Source organism: Dasypus novemcinctus, chromosome 23, assembly GCF_030445035.2.
Source record: "Dasypus novemcinctus isolate mDasNov1 chromosome 23, mDasNov1.1.hap2, whole genome shotgun sequence".
Classification (NCBI taxonomy): Eukaryota; Metazoa; Chordata; class Mammalia; order Cingulata; family Dasypodidae; genus Dasypus; species Dasypus novemcinctus.
Window position 1 is genome coordinate 71,069,751 of NC_080695.1, and position 20,140 is coordinate 71,089,890.

General features: G+C 57.4%; 1 protein-coding gene across 1 annotated transcript; it reads left to right on the forward strand.

Annotated features, from left to right (window-relative positions):
- Positions 1-9,948: 9,948 nt before the first annotated feature.
- ZG16B (zymogen granule protein 16B) lies at positions 9,949-11,807 on the forward strand. The gene is made up of 3 exons (XM_004474859.3): positions 9,949-10,082; positions 10,284-10,389; positions 11,326-11,807. Exons 1-3 carry the CDS (start codon positions 10,022-10,024, stop codon positions 11,669-11,671), a joined length of 513 nt encoding a protein of 170 aa, XP_004474916.1. The 5' UTR covers positions 9,949-10,021; the 3' UTR covers positions 11,672-11,807.
- The last annotated feature ends 8,333 nt before the right edge of the window (positions 11,808-20,140 follow it).

A 20,140-nucleotide genomic window follows, 5' to 3' on the forward strand; every position in this document is an offset into this window, starting at 1 on the left:
ATTTCCTCAAGGCCACATGTCTGAAGTGGAGAAGAACGCAATTGTCTCTGACCCCAGGACCAGGCTCTAAAGTCCTCCACCGGACTTTCTTCAAGCCACAATGGCTAACAGATACGGATTTACCCTCTCACCTTAAACAACTAAACACAAAATAAAACAAAACAAAAACACAAACTACATGAACCAACGGTTTTCAGGTTTCAGCAGGCAGCACAGGACAGTGACCCCTGGAAGAGGAGAAACACATGACGTGAGCCCTAGAATCGTCCAGTTTACCGCCTGGAGCGTTTCCAGCTCACACCCTGGGGAAGGAGGACCAAATCAGGGCACCAGTTTCCCTGAGCTGAAGAGACAGAGCTGAGAATTCAGAGAGGCCAAGGCAGCTGGAACCGCAGGGTAGAGTCGTTGAGAGAGGAGAACTCAGAAAGAGAGTTTCGGAGATCCTCAGAGGGGCCCCTCCATTCTTCAAGTGGGTACTCAGCACATGCATGAGCGCAAACGCCCTGAGGATGGAGACGGTGCAGCACTCCCCAGGGCGCGCTCAGGGCTGGGGCTGGGCCACGTCCCAGGAGCCAAAGGCCTGGTGATACTCAGGGTCTCAGGTAGAGCACCCTGAGGGTGTTACCTCAATAGCGGGGTCGCTTTAGCCCTAGACCACAGACTGTCCTGGCCCCCCCTAACAAAGCTTAAAGGTAAATCTCAAAATGATCAAACTGTTTCATGTAATTTCGCTGCACCCCAGGGCAAAGCTCAAAATCATATAAGGTAATAGAAAAAAAAAATCCAGCTCCTCGCAATGTAAACTTTAGAGTCTAATAGTTCGTTGCATATCTTGGAATCAGTCCTTTTTCAGAGATACATTTTGCAGTATTTTCTCCCATTCTGTGCCTTGCCTATCCATTTTCTTAATGGTGTCTTTTGATGCACAACCATTTTAAATTTAGATGGAGTCTAACTTATCAATTTTTAATTTTATGATCATTTCTCTCTTTGATTGTCTAAGAAAATCTTTGCCTACTCCCAAGTCACAAAGGTATTCTCCAGAGTTTTCTTGTTAAGTCTGTGTATTTTTCACTTTTACCTTTAGATTTATAATCCATCTCAAATTAATTTCTGAACAAGGTATGAATTGGGGCCAAGGTTCATTTTCATCCTTATGGATATCCAGTGCTTCCAGCACCACTTATTTAAAAAATTTTCCTTTTTCCTTTGGCACCCTTGTTGAAAGTCAGATGACTATATAAGTGGCAGGGATTTATTGCTGGGATCTCTGTTCTCTTCTAAAGATCTATTTGTCTATACTTGCAGCTCTAGGGTGAAGACTTGAAGTTAAGTGGTGTGAGCCTTCCAACTGTGTTCTTCTTGCTCAAGATTGTTTTGGATATTTTAGATCCTTTGTATTTCTATGCAAATTTTAGAATCTGTCCATTTCTACAAAAAAGCCTGCTGAGATTTGGATTGGTATTGTAGTGAATCTATAAAACAATTTGGGGGGGAGTTGACATCTAAATAGTATTGAAAGAAAAAAAAAAAGAAAATAGTATTGTGTTTCTGTCCATGAATATGGTATATCTCTCAATTTATTTAGGTATTCTTTAATTAATCTCTGCAATGTTTTGTAGTTTCCAGTGTAGAGATCTTACACAACTTTCTGAAAGTTATTCTTGTGTATTTTTATGCTACTGTAAATGGAATTTTTAAAGTTTAATTTTCCAATTGTTTGCTGCTAACATATAAAACATATTTTTTGCATATTAACCTTGCAGCCTTGCTCAATAAACTTTTTGAAGATTTCATAAGATTTTCTATATAAACAATTGTTATCTGCAGTAGATAGGCAGCTTTAGTTCTTTCTTTCTGATCTTTATACTTTTTCTTGCTTTATTGCGGTAACTGGAGTTTCTAATACAACATCAAATAGAAGTTGTGAGAGAGGGTGTCCTTGCCTTCTTTCTGATTTTTGTGGAAAAGCACTCTATATTACACCATTAAGTATGGTGTTACATGTAGATTCTTCATAGACTTTGTTTATCAAACTGAAGACGTTCACTTCTATTTGTAGTTAGCTAAGGCTTTTTAGCATTGCGATGACTTCTGACCCTAACTACCCAGAGTTAGACCAAGCTTCACAGCTGAGGGCACAGTCCACACAAGACTGCCCCTGCTTCAGACACCAGCTACAATTTCTGGGGTTACCAGGACTACCCACACTTCTGACCAACTAGCTACAAATTTGGGGTCTCTTACTACTCCCAGTTCAAAAATTCACTAGAACTGTAGTGGAGAAATTCGGATAGGCGCGGTTTCGAAGGCCAGGACACGAGAATACCGAGAAGGAAGTTGGTTTATTTCGACCGGCTGGGCTCGGCGGACTCTTGTCCTAATAAAAACCAAGCCCCGAACAGCCTTTTACAGACCCTTTTATACAGAGGATACAGGATTAGGAAGACTAACAGTGATGGTAAACAGACCTTTGGTTAGGTTCTTCAGATCTTAGTATCAGATAGGTTATTTCCTCCCGGTGAGTTACATATTCTCCACATCCAAGCCAGTTTGGATTAGCATATCTTCCACATCGTCTGGAGGCAGCCCTGAATACACACTCAGTCTCACATCCCTTCTGAACATTCAAAGACTGTAGGGCCTATATTACTTATTTGGTCATCTTGGAGACTAGGTACTCTTGGAAATAATTTTGTTTTAATGCACAGGCTATATCAGAACAACTCTCAGAACTCAAGAAAGTACTATGCTTAATGAGTTTTATAACTTATGTGCTTTATTGTAGCAAAAAGGATACAAATCAGAACCCACCAAAGAAGAGATGTATAGGAGGAGCCCTGGGAGGGTCCCTTGTCCTCTTCACCTTGGCCGTCTCGTGACCATTCCTGTCACGGTGACATTCGGCTTCATCGTCAGAGCTCCCCTTGGCTTTTCCCACCTTCTGATATCACCTGTTAGACTAACAACAGGCACCTGTAATCCACCGAGGTCCTCACCATCCACCTTGGCAGTAAAAGCCTGGAGGGACAAAGGTGAGTCTGCTGCTTCCATTTTAAGCAACGTAGCATGCTCAGCAGGACTCCCCTTCCGAGAACTAGGTTGGAATCCCTCGTGCAGTTTGGACGGCTGGGGCTAAACTCCCACCCCAAGTCGGTCAGAGCAGAAGGAAAGCCTGAGCTTCAGAGGCCCGGGAGAGCCTGCCCTTCCAGGACACGTGGCTCGGCCCTCTACAGCCTGAGTTGGGGCCTGGTCTCTTTTCTTATCAGAAGTTCACGTTTTCTGCCCCCTCTATAGGAAAGGTTGGAAAAACTCTGTTCAGTTCAGCAAAAATTAATGGGGTGTTTTTACTTGCCCTGACATCAGCAGGAATGGGTGAAGAGCAGAGAAGCTGGCCTTCAGGTTTCAACTTGGCAAATCTGAAGACGTTTCAACAGCAAACCACATCAGTAATGGATCTTGTTTTTAGCAAAGATTTTCATGTTCTTACATGGAAGGCCAGCAAGTTGCCAGTAGGCCTCTGCCTCTTTCTCTTGATCTTTTGCCCCCCCTTTCCTCTCCTTCCTTTCCCACACCATAAAACAGAGCAGGATTAGACATTTATTGTTTCTGGCTACTGTCTGCCTTCCCTATGCCGACTTTTTAAAGGCTGGTGAACAGAGAGGGCTTTGTGTTTCTCTCCCTAAAGAATGTCAACCTAGTTTCTTCCATCTCCTTCAGTCTTTGGTGGACTTTCCCCACAATCTGCCCTGAGCTCTGTAGGTCGTGACTCCCCAGAGGGCAAAGGTCAGGACTCAGGGGCTAAGACCAGTGCTTAGGAGACCCCGAGGCAGCTGTTCTTTGAAGGGGTGGGGATGTCTTTACTAAACAACCACAACACAGTTAAGTGTTTATCGAGTGCCTCCCACGCCAGCCAGCACGGTGCAGAGCCCGGATTTTGGAGCCTGTATCGGTCATGTCACTCTGCCGCGTAACAAACCACTTAGTGGCTTCAAACAAGATCCATTTGGTACAACGTTATGAATGTACTAAAAGCCAGCTCGGATCCAAGGGGTGGGCAAACAGACCTCACCTCCTGATGACAGAGACGGCTCAGAGGGGCTACTGCAGTTAAAATTGTCGCTGCTACCTGTGCTGAGCCAGCAGGGCTGAGAGGAAGGGGCCCCCGCACCGAGATGTCCAGCATTAGAACCAGACGGTTCTCCAGGGACACCTCCAACCCACCCCGTCGGTCCTCTCTAGCGGCGTTCCCAATGCGTGTTCCAAAGAACGGTATTTCCAAGAGATGTTAATTGACGTTATTTGTAAAAGGATTCTGTGACCACAGACTCTTGGGAAAGTTAAGCTGGTTTCCGTCTTACAGGACTTTTCAGTGCCTTTAATATACTAAAATGCATCCCAAATCTGTAAGAGGAAGTACAGTGGTCAGCAATCTCCAAACTTATTTGGCCATGGAATCCTCTTTTCGAGGGAACGTCACAATTGTGAGATGCTGTCCCAGGGTCTCTGATGCCAGGCTGGGGCCTGGGGGGTCTCCCGGGACAACCCCCCCCACCATCTTCCTCTTTCTCAGGTGGGTGTGAACCCCACCGATATCCAGTTTCCTTTCAGCCCTCGGCCCTGCAATGTGGCCCTTCTGACACCAGGGGGCGACGTGACCGCCGCCTCGCCAGCTGAGCCGGAGGGGCTCGCCAAGGGGCCGGGCGGTCCTCGGGTCCTCATCAGACGTTTACTAATAAAGCAGGCGCGTGAAGGCGCAGGGACCTCAAGGTGCCTGTTCTGACAACCTCCTGTTCCCCCCTTGGTGAAGGAGGGATGAGAGGGCCAAACGCAGCCCCCAACACTGGGCAGAGGGGACGGGAGCACTGCGCCCACCGCGCAGCGCCCCCTGGGGCTGCTCCCAGGAGCAGAGAGAGCCAGCAGGGGCCCGGAGGGGGCTCTGTAGTAACAAGAGGGGGGGTGTCCTGGTTCACGTGGTTTGGAACCCGCCGCCCCTTGGGTAGAGGATGGGGCTGGGGGAGATGAACCTGGAGGGGCAGGAGGAGCTCTCTGGGGGGCTGTTCATGTCACATGGTGCGAGTAACCCTGGTTACAAGGGAACATGCGTCTGTCTAAACTCGGGGAATGTTCACTTGACGTCAGTGATTTCTTTTTTTTTTTTAGATTTATTTTTTTATTTTTCTCCCCTTCCCCCCGCCCCGTTGTCTGCTCTCTGTGTCCATTCGCTGTGTGTTCTTCTGTATCCGCTTGTATTTTTGTCATGCGGCACTGGGAAACAGTGTCGCTTTTTTTTGTTGTTGCATCATCTTGTTGTGTCAGCTCTCCGTGTGTGCGGCGCCATTCCTGGGCAGGCTGCACTTTCTCTCGCACTGGGCGGCTCTCCTTACAGGGCGCACTCCTTGTGCGTGGGGCTCCCTACGCGGGGGACACCCCTGCGTGACACGGCACTCCTTGCGTGCATCAGCACTGCGCCTGGGCCAGCTGCACACGGGTCAAGGAGGCCCGGGGTTTGAACCCTGGACCTCCCATGTGGTAGGCGGATGCTCTATCCGTTGAGTCAAATCCGCTTTCCAACGTTAGTGATTTCATTGTCTGTAAATGTTACTTCAGAATGGAAAAAAACAGTAAACAAATATCAAAGTCCACTTAAAAAGCTGAAGGCTCAGTGGCGGTGTACTAATGGCCACAGCTCCCTGCTGTTTTCCTTTAAGATTTATTTCCTTTATCCCCTCCCGCATTGTTGGCACTTGCTGTCGGCTCTCTGTGTCCATGTGCTCTCTGCTCTCTGTGTCTGCTCATCTTCTCTTTAGGAGGCACCGGGAACCAAACCGGGGACCTCCCATGTGGGAGAGAGGCGCCCAGTCACCTCAGCCACCTCAACTCCCTGCTTTGCTGTGTCTCTCACTGTCTTTTCTCTTTGTGCCTCCTTGTTGCGTCAGCTCACTGCACCTGCCCGTCATGCCAGCCCAGTCTTGCTTGTCTTCTCCAGGAGGCACTGGGAACTGAACCCAGGACCTCCCATGTGGTAGGCAGGAGCTCAATTGTTTGAGTCACATCCACTTCCCCACAGCTACCTTTGAGATAAATCACAAAATAAGATGGAGGGATGATGGGATGGTGAGAGGTAGACGGTCCATGGTGAAAGTTGAGGAAATCTCCAGAGCCGGAGAGGCCAGGCCTGCGGATATGGCTGCTCACCGCCAAAATCTTTGTTTGCTGTGTGTTGGAAAACTATGGTAAAATGTTGGGGCATGCCTCACCCTGGACCCCTGTGCCTGGCGTGCAGCTGCAGCTGGGGCCCTCCGACCCGGCAGCCACACGCGTGGGGCCTGCCCACTCCTGAAGGAGACGTGCCCGTAGTCAGGGCCACTTTGAGGTCGTTCCAGCACCTGGAAGCGGGAAGGAGTGGAAGCCTCAACGATGTGCACCCCGCCCCCCAAAAAGACGCGAGAGGCCCAGCCACTGCCCGTCCACACTCACAGCCTCCCGCCCGGCGTGCCTGAGGCCCCTGCTCAGATGAAGACGCAGAGGCTGGGAAGCACGGGGCCCAAACGAGCGCCCCCCGGCCGCTCCGATAAACGCCGTCCCCTGGGCGGCGGTGACGAAGCGGACAGGGCAGGGCCCTGAGCCCATGAGCGGGGGTTCCCCGGCAGATGCCGCCTTGGGGGCGTTTCCTGTTCTCAGCGAGGCGTCGGGCCGGGGCACAGGCAGGGACCGGCCCGGGGAGGGGCAGCTCGGGGACGGCCAGCACTCGGGCCAGGGCCGTGCAGGGAAGCTGGGAACCCCGTCTCCCGCGTGGGGGCACAACGGGGTTATTCTTCAGGAGGTGCCAGCATCCAACCGGGACCTCGCGCCCGGGCAGCAGGCGCTCAACACTGTGCCACGCCCGCTCCCCTGGGGTTCAATCCCGTGGAAGACTAGGCAAAGGTGCGGCGGGGTATCCCGGTTTTCCAGTTAAGAATGGCATCGATGAAATCCTTTAGCCGAGCTCCCAGGATGTATGAATGAGTGAGCGAGTGAGCAAAGGAATGCATGAATGGCGAGTGTTTCAGGAAGATGAGGCTGAATTGCACTCCCGACCAGTGACCTGCCCTCCAGGTGGGCCCCTCACCTGGCACCAGTGACCCAAGGGCGAGCGCAGGCACCGAGGGCCGGTCTCAGGGGCCTCACTGGGCTCCGACCCGGCGCTGCCCCTTACCTTGCGCTCGCTCCCCTCCCCCACCAGGAGGGCCCCCCCATCTTTGCAGTCCATCCCTCCCCCGTCAGGAGGACACCCCGTTCCCTGCGGCCCACCTGAAGAGCCGGGTCCCGCCGTGCCTCGGCCGGGCCTGCCCCCGTCCCACGCAGGGAATGGGCCCCCGCCGGCGGCCGGCCTGGCGCTCGGGCTGCAGGGGGCCGCGCCCACCAGCCGTCTTGTCTGCGCTGCGGGCTGGGCGAGCACGAGGGGTCTCGGGACTGGGGGCGCGGGGCCCGGCCGCGGGGCGCAGAAGGCCCCCTTTGTTCACGTTTCCTGGCAGCCAGGCACCGGGCGGCCCGTGCTCAGCAAAGCTCCTCGCGGGACAAAGGGCCCAGTGTGGAGTCCTGCCCCGCGGGGGCTCGCAGCCAGCTCGGCCGGCGGCGGGGGGTCCCTGGGGCCCCGAGCGGGCAAGCATGTGCGAGCGCACGCCCCCAGCCTCGCTGGCTCTGGCCAAGTCCCCCTGCCCCTCCCCTGGGGCCGGGTGGGCAGCTGTCCCGGGCCCGTGCAGACTTCTCCCCTGGGTGCCACCCCTGCAGGCCTGGCGCGGGGAAGAGGGTGCCTGAGCGGGCCCCGGGCTGGCGGGACAGCGCACAAGCCCCCTTTGTGCGGCCCGCGCCCCCGCGGGAGGGGACTCCTCGTGGGGCCAGGGGCTCGGGGCGTCCAGCCGAGCCCTCCCCTCTGCAACATGAAGCCGGCGCGAGCCCAAACCCCAAAGGGGCCACCCCAGGCAGGCGCGGCCGGGACAAAGGGTGAGGCTTTCGGAGACCAAGGCACCTCTCTGGCTCCGGGGTCCCCGCTGCTGGAGCCCCCCGCGGCTCCCTCCTGTCGCCCAGCACCTGGCAGCACACAGGTGTCCGTGCCAAGGTGGGCGCCACCCAGCTCAGGCTTTGTGCCCCCAGCCGGCTCCGACGCGGCCGCCGCAGGCAAGGGGCCGGGCTGGCTCCCACGGCCCGTTCTTCTGACGCTGAAATTTGAGTTTCCTATTGTTGTCATGAGTCCCGAAATCTTTCGATTTTCATTTTCACCCATTCAAAAACAGAACAACCATGTCAGCTCGTGGTGCAAAACCAGGACACGAGCGGGGGTTTGGGCCTGGGTCCCCGGGCGGAAGTCCCGGAAGCCTCCGCGGGGTAAGGCCTCCACCGCGGCCCGCAGCCCCCGCCGTCCTGCTGCGGCCCCTGCGGGGTCTGTGCACCACGCCCGCCTCTGCTCCCCTTTCCTTGGTCTGGACGCCCCAGGGCGCCGGGACGCCCCCTCTTCACGCCCGCATAGTGCTCCAGCGCAGCTCCAGGCCCGCCCGCCCTGCTGATCTTTTTGCGATTCCAAAGAAGGACTTTGTGCACCGCCCATGAATCTCAACGCCTGCGGAGCGGCTTCCAGGCCGTTCCCACGGGCCCCCCAGCCCCCGCCCAGGAGCAGGTTCCATCGTTGCCCCCCTTCTGCAGGGGAGTCAGCCGAGCCACGGCGGCGAGGGGCTCGTCCGGGATACACGCCTCACAGGAGGGACCAGGTGTACCACACCCCCCACCCCCCTCACCCCCCACCCCCCATGACAAGCCAGACCCGGGGCCACTCCCAGGAGCCGGCGCCTGCAACGCTCCCCGTGGCCTCCAGGCCCCCAGTGGCGGGGACATCAGACCCCTCTCTCTCTTGCTGCCCCCACCCCACCTTCCCACCCTCCCCTCCTTCCCAGATCCCGGCTCCTTCCCAGCGGGGCGCCCCAGAGGCCTCGGGGCAGACGCTTCTGCCCTTCTCAGGTGCTCCCTGCTCCCTCTGGCTGCCCCGCGGCCCCCTCCCCGCCCGGGGCCTGCTGCCGAGGCCGCTGGCTCCCTTTGGCAGCCGGGAAACACCATCGAGGGCCGGTCAGACCGTGTGGACCGAGGCGGGGCCTAGAGAGCCGGGACCCCCGACGACAGCCCCTCCAGGAGAGCCTCTGGCGCACGCCCCAGCTTCCGCGCCCGCGGGGAGCGCCGAGGGCCCCCTCCGCACGGGACCGTCCGCGGACGCAGGGGGAAGCGGTGGACATCAGGCCTCGGAACCAGGTCTACGCAAGCCTTGTTCAGGGGTTTAACGAAATATAGCTACGTTTAAAAAAACAAGCCTCAGCCAGGGCCTCGCTGCCACCAGCAGCCTCGGCCGGCGCCGGCCGCACCTCTGGGGTCCTTCCCGCCACGGCCCGGGCGCCCCGGAAGGCCCAGCGCCCACGAGGCAGCGTCGACGCTTTCCAGGTGGCGGCTCCGCGAGGCCCGTGTCTGAGGCGTCGCGCGCCTGGCGCCGGGCACCGGGACCTGACCGTCCGCCCCAGCTCAGGGTCCTTGGGCTGCTTGGCTGGGGTCCAGAGAGCCCCCAGACCCCAGGCGCTGCTCACGCCCAAATGAGGTCCCGAGCCCCTGCCCCCCGTGGCGCCGGCGCCGGCCTGGCGGAGTGGGGGAGGGCTCAGCAGCCACCCCCCCACCCCCCCCACCCCCGCTCCGGAGTCAAGGTCACATCCAGCTGCTGACGAGAAAACCCAGAGGTGGCAGCAAGTGGCTGTCACCGTGCCCGGCCCTGTTTGTGTAGCTGTGGCGCCAAAACGGCAAATCCGGGAGCCTCTCCCAGGATGGCTCCGGGGATTTCCCCCAAGGAGGAGCCCCTGCCCCGGCTCCTTCCTGCCCCGGGACGGCCCCTCATTCCTTCCTCCTGGACGCGGGCCCGCGGGCCCGGCAGGGTAGAAAAGGCCCCGCGAGGGCTCCCGGCGCCAGCCCCTCCCCTCTTCTCGCCGAGCCCGGGACCGCCGTGGGAGCCATGCTGCCGCTGCTGCTGCTCGCCCTCGCCGCCCTGGCGCCCCCCGCCTGCCGGGCACAGCGTAGGTCGGGCCGGCCCTGCCCACCCCCACCCAGCCCTTTTCCCGGGGGCCCGGGGGCCCAGGTCCTGCCCTCACAGGCCAGCTCTAGGCACAGGGCCGTGCTGGGGCCCCCTGCCTGCCCGGGGGGGGGGCCCACCCGCCGTCCTGGGCAGAGGGCGCCTGATGGAGCCGGGCCTGCCCCCGCCCCTTCCACCCTTCCAGAGATTTACGGCGAGGGGGGAGGCAAGTACTTCAGCATCGCCGAGGACGACAACTACGACGTCTCGGGGATTCGGGTCTGCACGGGGCTGTTCGGACAGATTAAGAGGTGAGTGGGCGGGGGCCGGGCAGCCCTGTAGCCCCGCACAGCCCCCCTCCTCGGAAACTCAGGGAGGAGGCTTGGAGCCGCTTCCCAGCATCCCCGTCTGCCTCCCCATGACTGTTTGAGCCCGGCTGACCTTCTGGAGTCATAGCGCCCCAGTTGCCGCCTTTCAAATTGTCCCTTTCCCCCAGCCAGCCTCTCCCCCCAGCCAGTCCCCAGTTCTGTCTCCCCAAAAGGCCTGCCATTTGCACCCCGGGTTGAGCTCAAGGGTGAGAGGGTGACTCCCCCCTGCCCTTCTCCTGTCAACCCAGCTCCACTCAAGCACAAATGCCCTCTCAGTCCCCAGAAAGCCTAAAAGGCAACTCAGGAGAAGGTCTGCCCAGGTGAGGGTCAAGTAGGAAACGATGGGAGGGTCAGAGTGGACCACTGATTGAACACAAGTCAGCAGAAGTGTGAAGCAGAAAGCACAGGGCTGTTCTCTTGTTGAGGGAGGGGGCTGCCTGTGCTGTGGGCCAAGGGTGGGGGCGGGGCTTTGCAGTTAGGAGAGAATGAGGCAGAGCAGCCCACCACCAAGGAGGCAGAGCGGGGCGGGGGGCGAGCTGTCGGAGAGGGAGGCCCTGGGGACAGGCACCGCAGGGAGGCGATGCAGAGAAGCCAGCCGGCTCCCAGGAAGGTCACAGCAACGGAGGGAGGGGGGCTGCGCCCCAGCTCGGCCCTGGGATGCCGTCAGCGCACACTAGCCCTGGCACCGGCCGGGTCCTCTTTCGGGAGGGTGCCCCTGAACCTCCCGACAGTCACCCCCACGTGCAGGTGGGGAAACTGGGGCGAGGGGCCCGGAAGCAGCCGAGCAGGGCTCGGGGGCTGCCGGTGCACCGGGTGGGGGGCCGGTCCCCCGGCGGCGGGGGGCTGGGGGCGGCAGGCCGTCCTCTCGTCTCTCCCCAGCATCCAGCTGAAGTTTGGCCCCGCCTGGAGCGACAGGTACGGCGCCTGGTGTGAGAAGGCGCAGGAGTTCACCCTGAGGCCCAACGAGCACTTCGAGTCCGCCTACGGCTTCCACGGGCTCTTCGTTCGGGGCCTGGTGCTGTACACGACCGACGGGCGCATGGCCCCGTTCGGGACGCAGAGCGGCCGGACCTTCACGGCCTACCCCAGCCAGGCGGGCCAGGTGCTCACGGGCGTCTACGGCTTCCACAAGCCCCTCGGCATCTCGGGCTTGGGCTTCCAGTGGAACTACCCCCTGGAGGCGCCCACGTCGCCCGGGCCAGCCAGCTCCCCAACGCCCGAGTAGCCAGCGCCTCTGCCCCCCGCCCCGGAGTGGGCGCAGGAGGGGCCGCCCGGGCTGCGTGGTGGTGGACCGATGGGGCCGGGGTCACCGGGTCGTGCCCTCTAGCCTGAATCCGTCAATAAATAAAGCTTCTGCAGCAGCGGCGGGTGCTGGCCTGGTCCCTGGGGACGGGGACGTGACCGGGGCCTTCGGAGCGCCCGGAGGACGAAGGCCGGGGCTGCGGGATGAGGCGGGAGCGGGCCGGACAAAGCGGGTTCAGGCAGTTCTGCTGAGGGCGCGGGGCCCGCCCGCTCCGACCCGGGCGTCCAGGGGTCCCACGGGGTCCGGCCCGGGCTTGTCCGCGTGCGCCGGGAGGGCTCACGGGGCGGCATCGCTCACTCGCTCCCCGGGCACTCGGCACACCCTGGCCAAGGCCGCCCCAGCCGGGCGCTCAGCTGCGCGCGGGGTGTAAGGAGGGCGAGGCCAGGCATCCGCCCCCCGCCCCGGGGGCCTGCGCGCCCTCCTGGTGGGAGGGGCGCTGCCCTTGACCCGGGCGCCTTCGGTGGCCTTGCCGCGGGTCCCAGGCCAAGTTCATTCTGCGGACCCGGGTCCCCAGATAGGAAGAACTCGAAAGGTCAACCCCGCAGTGACCTCCTGGGGCGGGGACCCACGAGTGGCCGCTCAGGGCTGGTCAGTGCCAGGGACCCTCGTCCGGGGGTGTGCCCGAGCTCTCTCAGGTTCCTTCCTTGCGGGGTCTCCCTCCGTCCACCCCCTCCAAGGGACACGCAGCAGCATCCAGCGGGGGCGGTCTCCGCGGTGACCCCTGGCGACAGCCCTGAGGCCGGCGCTGCTGGCATTTCCATTTTGCAGGGGGTGAAGCCGGGACTCGGGGCTGGGTGGGGGAGCCCTGAGCCAGCAGCGCCCCCTGGGAAGGGGCCCGGGCAGGGGAGGGGCTTGGGGGGCCTGGGAACGCCCCCCGCTGACCCGGCCGTCCCCCGCGCGGAGGGGCGCGGGCAGCTGGGGCGGGCGCTGCGGCCACCGCCTGCCGGTCACCCTGAGGGCCCGCGGCCTCCGCGCGCGGCGGGCGGCAGGCGGGGTATCTGCTCCTTCCCTGTCCCCGCCGGTCGCTCGCTTGCTCGGTCCGGGGACTCCCCGTCGGGCCTGTCCCTCTCTGCTTTAGAGCAAGGCCAGCGCCCCGCGCCGACCTGCGACCCCAGAGGCCTCTCCACCGCCCCTGGTCGGGGGTCCGAGCCCCCAGGCAAGGGGAAGCCCCAGACGGCGCCGAAGCGTCACCACCAGGGGGCGACCGTCCCCTCGGTGGGCGGGGAGGGGGCCTCAGCCTGCGCGAGCGGCTCTAAACCCGAGGGCCGCCGGCGCCCGGGGTGCAGCGCACAGGGCGCCCCCGACTTAGAGCGCCCGCCCCCTAGGCCAGTAGGCCTGGCCTCAAGGACGGGGCGACGGGCGGAGGCCAGGGTCCTCCTCGGCAGAGCGCTGGACAGGCGCCCCCCGGGGGGGCCAGAGCCGGGCCCCATTCGCAGAGCCGCAGCCTCGGAGCCGGGTCCGCGCCCCCCACCCCTCTCAGGCACGGCTGTTCTTCCCTGATCCTAGCAGGACCCTTTCTCTGGAGTTATCCAGCTGGGGAGGGGGCTCTGGGGGGAGAAGGGCACCCGACTCCCCCCCAGCCCCTCCCCGAACCACCTCGTCCCCCCCCACCCCCCCACCCCGCCACCCTCGGGGTGCCCTCCCGGGACCTCGGGCACCTCTGTCAGCGGGACACAGATGGAGTCTTGTCCATTAATGAGCACAGCCAGGGGACACTGAGGCCAGCGCAGCGAGTGTTTCCTGCTGTGCCAGGAGGAGAGATGAAACTGACCGTCCAGCCATTCTGCAGGTGCCCTCCAGCCGCCCTGCGCCCGTTCTCCCCGTCGTGTGACCAGCTCCGCCAGCTGGTTCCCAAGCTGCTCTGCATCCACTACGCAGCCACTCCAAATATTTATTCCATCTTTCATCTGGCCTTTACATTTCCTTGCACAAAGAAGTGCATCTCCCATATTTCCCTTTATAGTTTTGTCTAGTTCTTTTAAGTTTAGATCATCCCACCTTCCAAAGAGTTTCAATAAATATTCAACTGTATTCTGCCTAAATTTTCCTGTTGATTTTTCTTTTTTAATTTATTTTATCTCTCCTCTCCCCACCCCACCCCTGCCCCGTTGTCTGCTCTCTGTGTCCATTCGCTGTGTGTTCTTCTGCATCCACTTGCATTATCTGGTGGCACTGAGAAACTGCGTCTCTTTTTTGCTGTGTCATCCTGCTATGTCAGCTCTCCATGCATATGGCATCACTCCTGGGCAGGCTGCGCTTTTTTCACGTGGGGTGGCTCTCTTTGCAGGGTGCACTCCTTGCGTATGGGCATCCCTACATGGGGGCGTCCCTGTGTGGCACGGCACTTCTCGTGCGCATCAGCGCTGCGCGTGGGCCAGCTCACCACACGGGTCAGGAGGCCCTGGGGATCAAACCCTGGACCCTCCATATGGAAGACGGACGCTCTATCAATTAATCCAAGTCCACTTCCCTCCTGTTGATTTTTAATCACCTTTATTACACTGTAATTAACATCAAGTACAACGCATCTGTGGAGGCAGGGTGGTTTGATGAGTGTGGACAAACATATATACCCAAGACAACGCCACCACAGTCAAGACGAGAAAGTTTCCACCACCCCAAAAAGCTCCCCTGACCTTTCTGTACTGTGGATTAGTTTGGCTTTTTTTTTTTTTTTTTCTTTTTCAGGTACTGGGGCCAGATATTGAACCCAGGATCTCGTATGTGGGAAGCCAGCACTCAGCCGCTTGAGCCACATCTGCTCCCCAGTTTTGCCTTTTCAAAAAAATTCCTTATAAATGAAATCAGGGAAGAGGATGTGGTTCAAGCAATTGGGCTCCCGTCTACCATACGGGAGGCCCCGGGTTCAATTTCTGGGGCCTCCTGGTGAAGGCAGGCTGGCCCGTGGCATGGAGAGCTGGTGCAGCAAGATGACACAACAAAGGGAGACAAGCAGACACAGAAGCATGCACAGCGAGTGGACACAGAGGGCAGACAGCGAGCGCAAGCAGCAAGTGGGGGGAATAAATAAAATAAATCTTAAAACTAAATAAATAAATGAAATCGTGTGGTGTATACTCTTTTGTGACTGTCTTTTTTCACTCGCTACATTTTTGAGCTTTGTCCATGTTGGTTTGTTTGAGGTGCCGGGGGCCGGGGATTGAACCTGGGTCCTTGTGAGGTGGAAAGCTGGCGCTCGGCCGCAGAGCCACATCGGCTCCCCTGAGTTGGCTTTTTCTTTTGTTTTGCTTGATGTTGTTTTTGCTTTTTCAGGAGGCACTGGAAGCTGAACCTGGGACCTCCTGTGTGGGAGGCGGGCACTCAACTGCTTGAGCCACATCTGCTCCCTCAACATTGTTTTTTTTGAGATTCATCCACGTTATTTGTACTTCAGCACTTTGTTCACCTTTCACCTGTGCATAGTATTCCATTTTATTTCGACCTCATTTTATTTGCCCAGCTGGTGCCCTTCTGGGCTGTTTGCTTTGGGCCGCTCTGAATGAAGCTTCTCCGCCGTGTTTGTGCAGGTGCATATTTCCATCCCTCTGGGGTAAGTACGGAGGAGGGGAACTGGTGACTCATTTGGGACGTGTATGCTTCGGGTGATAAGAAACTCCCAAATAAGCCTCCAAAGTGGCTTCCAGTGTTGCCTTCCCACCACAGGGCCATTCCCCTGGCCCCAGGCAGGTCAGCTCGGGCCACTGCCTTTTTAAATTTTGGCTCTTCTAGTAGCTAGAGGCTTCGGGGCACCTTTTCGTGAGCATATTGCAAGTCTTCCTTACATCTTTTGCCCAGCTGCTTGATTTTTAGACTGCCGAGCCCCTTCTTGCTTCTAGCCATCTCGCAGTGGCAGGCATGGGGGAGGGAGACTCTGAAGGCCCATCTGCGACTGGCTCTTCGGAGCACCGGGCGTTTGTCCCTCTCCTCGGGGGCTGGGGGAGGGGTCCCTCTCACTCGGGGTCCCTCCAGCTTCTCCCTCAGATCCCCGCGGGCCTCACGGAAAAACGACAGAGAGGTGCTAATCTCCGGGTCAGGGCCAGGGCTGCGTGGACTTTCTCTGAAGGTCTTCATTTCCTGATCTGACGCTTGAAATGTCCCCGATACCTTGAACTTAGTGATATAAAGATCCTTCAACAAATGGACTACAAAGGCCCCTCTTGATCTGGAGGTGGAGGGGACATCGCCATCCCAGGGTCCATAGGACGGAGGAATAAAATGTGGACTAGAGTGCGTTTACTGATATTCTACTATAAAACTATTGTGACGAGTAATGGAAGAAATTGTAGCATCGAGGTGGAGAAAGTGGCCACAGTAGTTGCTGAGGGCAGGGAGAGGGTAGAAGAGATGTGACGTGGGGGCATTTTTGAGACTTGGAGTTGTCCTAAATAATATTGCAGGGTCAGAGGCTGGACTTTATATATCCTGTCACAACCCACTGAATGTACTGAGGCAGAGTGTGAACTACAGGGTAAACTATTATCCGTGTAGTGCAGCAGTGCCCCAAAATGTGTTCACCGAGTGCGATGAGTATGCCGCAATGATGAGGGAGGTTGTTGGTGTGGGAGGAGTGGGGTGGGGGGCTGGAGGGGTATAGAGGAACCTCATATTTTTTAGTGTAATTTTTGTGTGTGTGATGTATGTATCTTCAGAAAAATACAATTTACAAAAATGATGTAGTGGGGGGTGGGGAGTGGGTTATATGGGAACCTCTTACGTTTTTTGGTTTTTTTATGTTTTTAATGTAACATTCCTTGTGATCTATTAACTTTAATTTTAAAAAAAGAAAAAAATGTTCAAATGTTGGCAAAATAGAGAAGTTTCAGTTGAGTGGAGGGGGGAGGAAAGTGGAATATGAAATCTAATCCTCTATGAAACGTAATCTTAAAATGTTACTTTTCCTATTACAAAGTCATATCTGTAGGCTGCAGTAATTTTAGGAAATACAGCTTATTAAAAAGAAGCCCATCTTCAATCTTCAGGAAGTTTTGGATCACAGAGTGGTTCAACAAGGGCAGTGGAGGAATACTGGTATAGGATACTATCGACAGGTGATATATGGCTGACAGGGAGCTGTACAGGGCATATGTCCAGGGTGCATGGTAATGTTTGGATATACTCATAGTGGCAACAATTAAAAACTACAGCTGGGGGGGTACTGAGTTCCTGGCCGGAGGTGCTCTGTCGTGGTCCCTAGGGGACCAGCGGCAATCCTCCAGGTGCAACGGTAAGGACCAGGAAGGAATGAGGGTCCAACAGTGAGACCATGATACTAATGACTATGCTTGTGAGCCTATATGCCTGAAATAAGAACAAGGCCTAGAGCAGCACTGTGCCTGGGAATTTCCTCCTGACAGCCTTCATGTTACTCAAATGTGGCCAGTCTCGAAGCCAAACTCAGCATGTAGATGCAATGCCTTCCCCCCAGCGTGGGACATGACACCTGGGGATGAGCCTCCCTGGCACCAAGGGATCACTACCAAGTACCAGCTGAAGATGCAACTAGAAAATGACCTTGAATTAAAGGTTCAATGCGGATCAGCAGAATATCCCTGTCTACATATAATAACATGACCTTAAAATGCTGTTTGACCTAATGTAAGGGGGAAATGGAAAGCAGAAATGAGTTTATATGGCTACGAGTCTCTAAAAAAGAGTCTGAAGGCTGTCAGAAGGATTGCCCCTGTGCACAGCTGAGCAGAGTCTGGGAGACAGATGGAGTGGCTGCAATCCCCAGGTGTTGGTTCCTTTGAGGGCTAAAGAGACCCACGGGTTCTATGGTCATGGCAGACGGGGTTCACTGCCATGTCAGTTGGCCCTTCTCTGGAGCTGGTGTTTCTGCGTGATGGAACTGGACTCAGATGGGATCTCTTTTCATAAGACTTTCATCCTACTTTACTGGAATTGTAGTTGGTGTTGGGGTTTAAGATATATTTAGGGGATTTGAATCTCTGGACTGACAATAGGATAGCCAGGCCCTGAGCGTCAACAGACTCCAGCTCCTACAATCTGATTTATTAGACTCACCTCACTCAGCTAAGATGGAGTTGCAGAAGGACAACCACCACACCATGGAGCCTAGAGTGCCTACAACTGAAAGCAGGAGGATTGCATCCAGTATCTATGTGGAATCTGAGCCTCCTCCTGACATAGAGGTGCAACGGACACAACCAATCCAAGGCCCACAGAGAAAAGGTGGCATTGGAATGGGAAAAGTGGCCATGGTGGCTGATGGATATGGGGAATGGCAGGAAGAGTTGAGATATGGAGGCGCCTTTGGGACTTGGAGTTGCCCTAGATGGTGCTTCAGGGGCAATCACCAGACATTGTAAATCCTCCCAGGGCCCACTGGATGGAATGGAGGAGAGTATGGGCCATGATGTGGACCATTGACCATGAGGTGCAGAGATGCCCAGAGATGTACTTACCAAATGCAATGGATGTGTCATGATGAAGGGAGTGAGTGTTGCTGGGGCGGGGGAGTGGTGGGGTGGGGGTGGTGGGGTTGAATGGGACCTCATATAATTTTTTTTAATGTAATATTTTTACAAAATCAATAAAAATTTAAAAAAAAAAGAAGCCCATTACCCAGAGACTCTCACTGTTGACGTCTCCGTGTCCAGTATTTTTTAACACAGTTGGCTATATGAAAGGTTTGAGGTTGGTAAATAGAACATGCAGCCCACTGCAGTTGACTTTGGGGAGGAACGAGCCTCTCTGAAGATAAGAGAAGGGGTCCAGAGAGAAAAGCTGCTCAGGGCGACTCAGAGAGACCCAAGAGGAGAGGAGAGAAGCCAGACCTAGAAGCTCTTGGAGGACCTCATTCGCAGCTGAGGACTGAGAGGGTGGATGGGTGGGGCAGGGAAGCAGATGAGGGAATAGCAAGAAATTCTGGGGTGAAAGGGGTTCCCAAGTGCTGCCCTTGGAAACTATTATTTGCTGAAGTGTTTTCTATATGTGTGCCAGCAAGTCTCCTGTGATTCCTGAAGCTTTTTCCTGGAAGTTATAGATAATGGGTGGATGGATGGACGGATGGATGGATGGATGGATGGATGGATGGATGGATGGATGGATGGATGAATGAGTAGGTGGATGGTTAGATGGATAAATGGATGATGGATGGATGGGTAGATGGATGGATGGATGGGTGGGTGATGGATAGATGGATAAATGGATGGATGGATGACTAGGTGGGTGGATGGATGAGTGGATGAAAGGAATAAACTAGTAGTCATCATGCACCAACTCTAGGCCGAGCACTGTGCGAGCTTCTTTCACAATCGTTATCTCACGTCATCCTCCCAAACACCTGTGGGGTAGGCATTATTCTCCAGTTTTTCTCAGATGTGGAAACCCAGGCTGAGAAAGTCAAAATAACTTACCCAGGGAATTGTGGGGTTTAAACCCATGCCCCTCTGCCTGCTGCCACCCCTGCTCGGATGACGGCCCCGGGCCCAGCACGGCGGGGGCAGGGGGTGTGCTGTCCTTGCCTGAGTGTGCCCCCTGCACCCCAGGTGCCCACCTGCTTCAGCCCTCCCAGTGCACTCCGGGCCGTGCTGCGGGCAGAGCCCCACGCCCTGTGCGCACTCGCTGGGAACTCCTTCCTAGTGGCCCTTAACAACCCAGAGGGCAGCTCAGCCCCCTGAGCCCCGGGTCCGGGGAGCAGGGCAGTTTGTCCTTTGCTCGGTCCCCGCCTCTGCCCCTGCTCCTCGTCCCGGCCCAAACGTCCCCAGTCCTGGGTGGCGCTGGCCTTTGGACAGAGCCCTGTCATCCTTCCGGAACATCCGAGTAAATGGTAATCCCTTCCTCATCACGCACCCGGGCAACCCTGCAGGGACGTTTGCGCCTTGGCCCTGAATTGTTTCCTCTTACGCAACGCTGAGCTCGGAGGCAGCTGGCCCCTCGCCTGCCCCTGGGCGGTGGCGCTCGTTGGGGTCTGCGGGAGGGGCCCCTGGAGGACACTGAGTGCAGGCGGCCGGGTGCTGAGAGGAGCTGCTGGAGGGGCGGGCGGCACCCCACACCCCCCCGCCCTTCCCTCCCTCCCAGGAGCCAGGACCCCCCCCCCCTTCCCAGGCCCCAGGAGAGCCCTCTTTGTCACAGCAATCCGGGGGGGCGGGGGCGGGGGCCTCATAAGCAGAAGCACCGGTCCCGTGGGTCCTCGGCAAACAGCAGCGCTGGAGCAGCCAGGCAAGGAGACAAAGAGGCTTGTGTCTCAGCGCCCCGCGGGCGGGCAGCCTCCCTGCGCCTCAGACCCTTCCTTCCAGCTCACTGTTGGCAGAAGGGGAGGCTTGGGGGAGAAGGGCGGGTGCTCAGGAGGCACCCGGGGACACGTGGGTGGGTCTGGGTCACCGCCGGGGGGGCATCCTGGACGAGCTGCAGGGGCAGCGCCCTGGC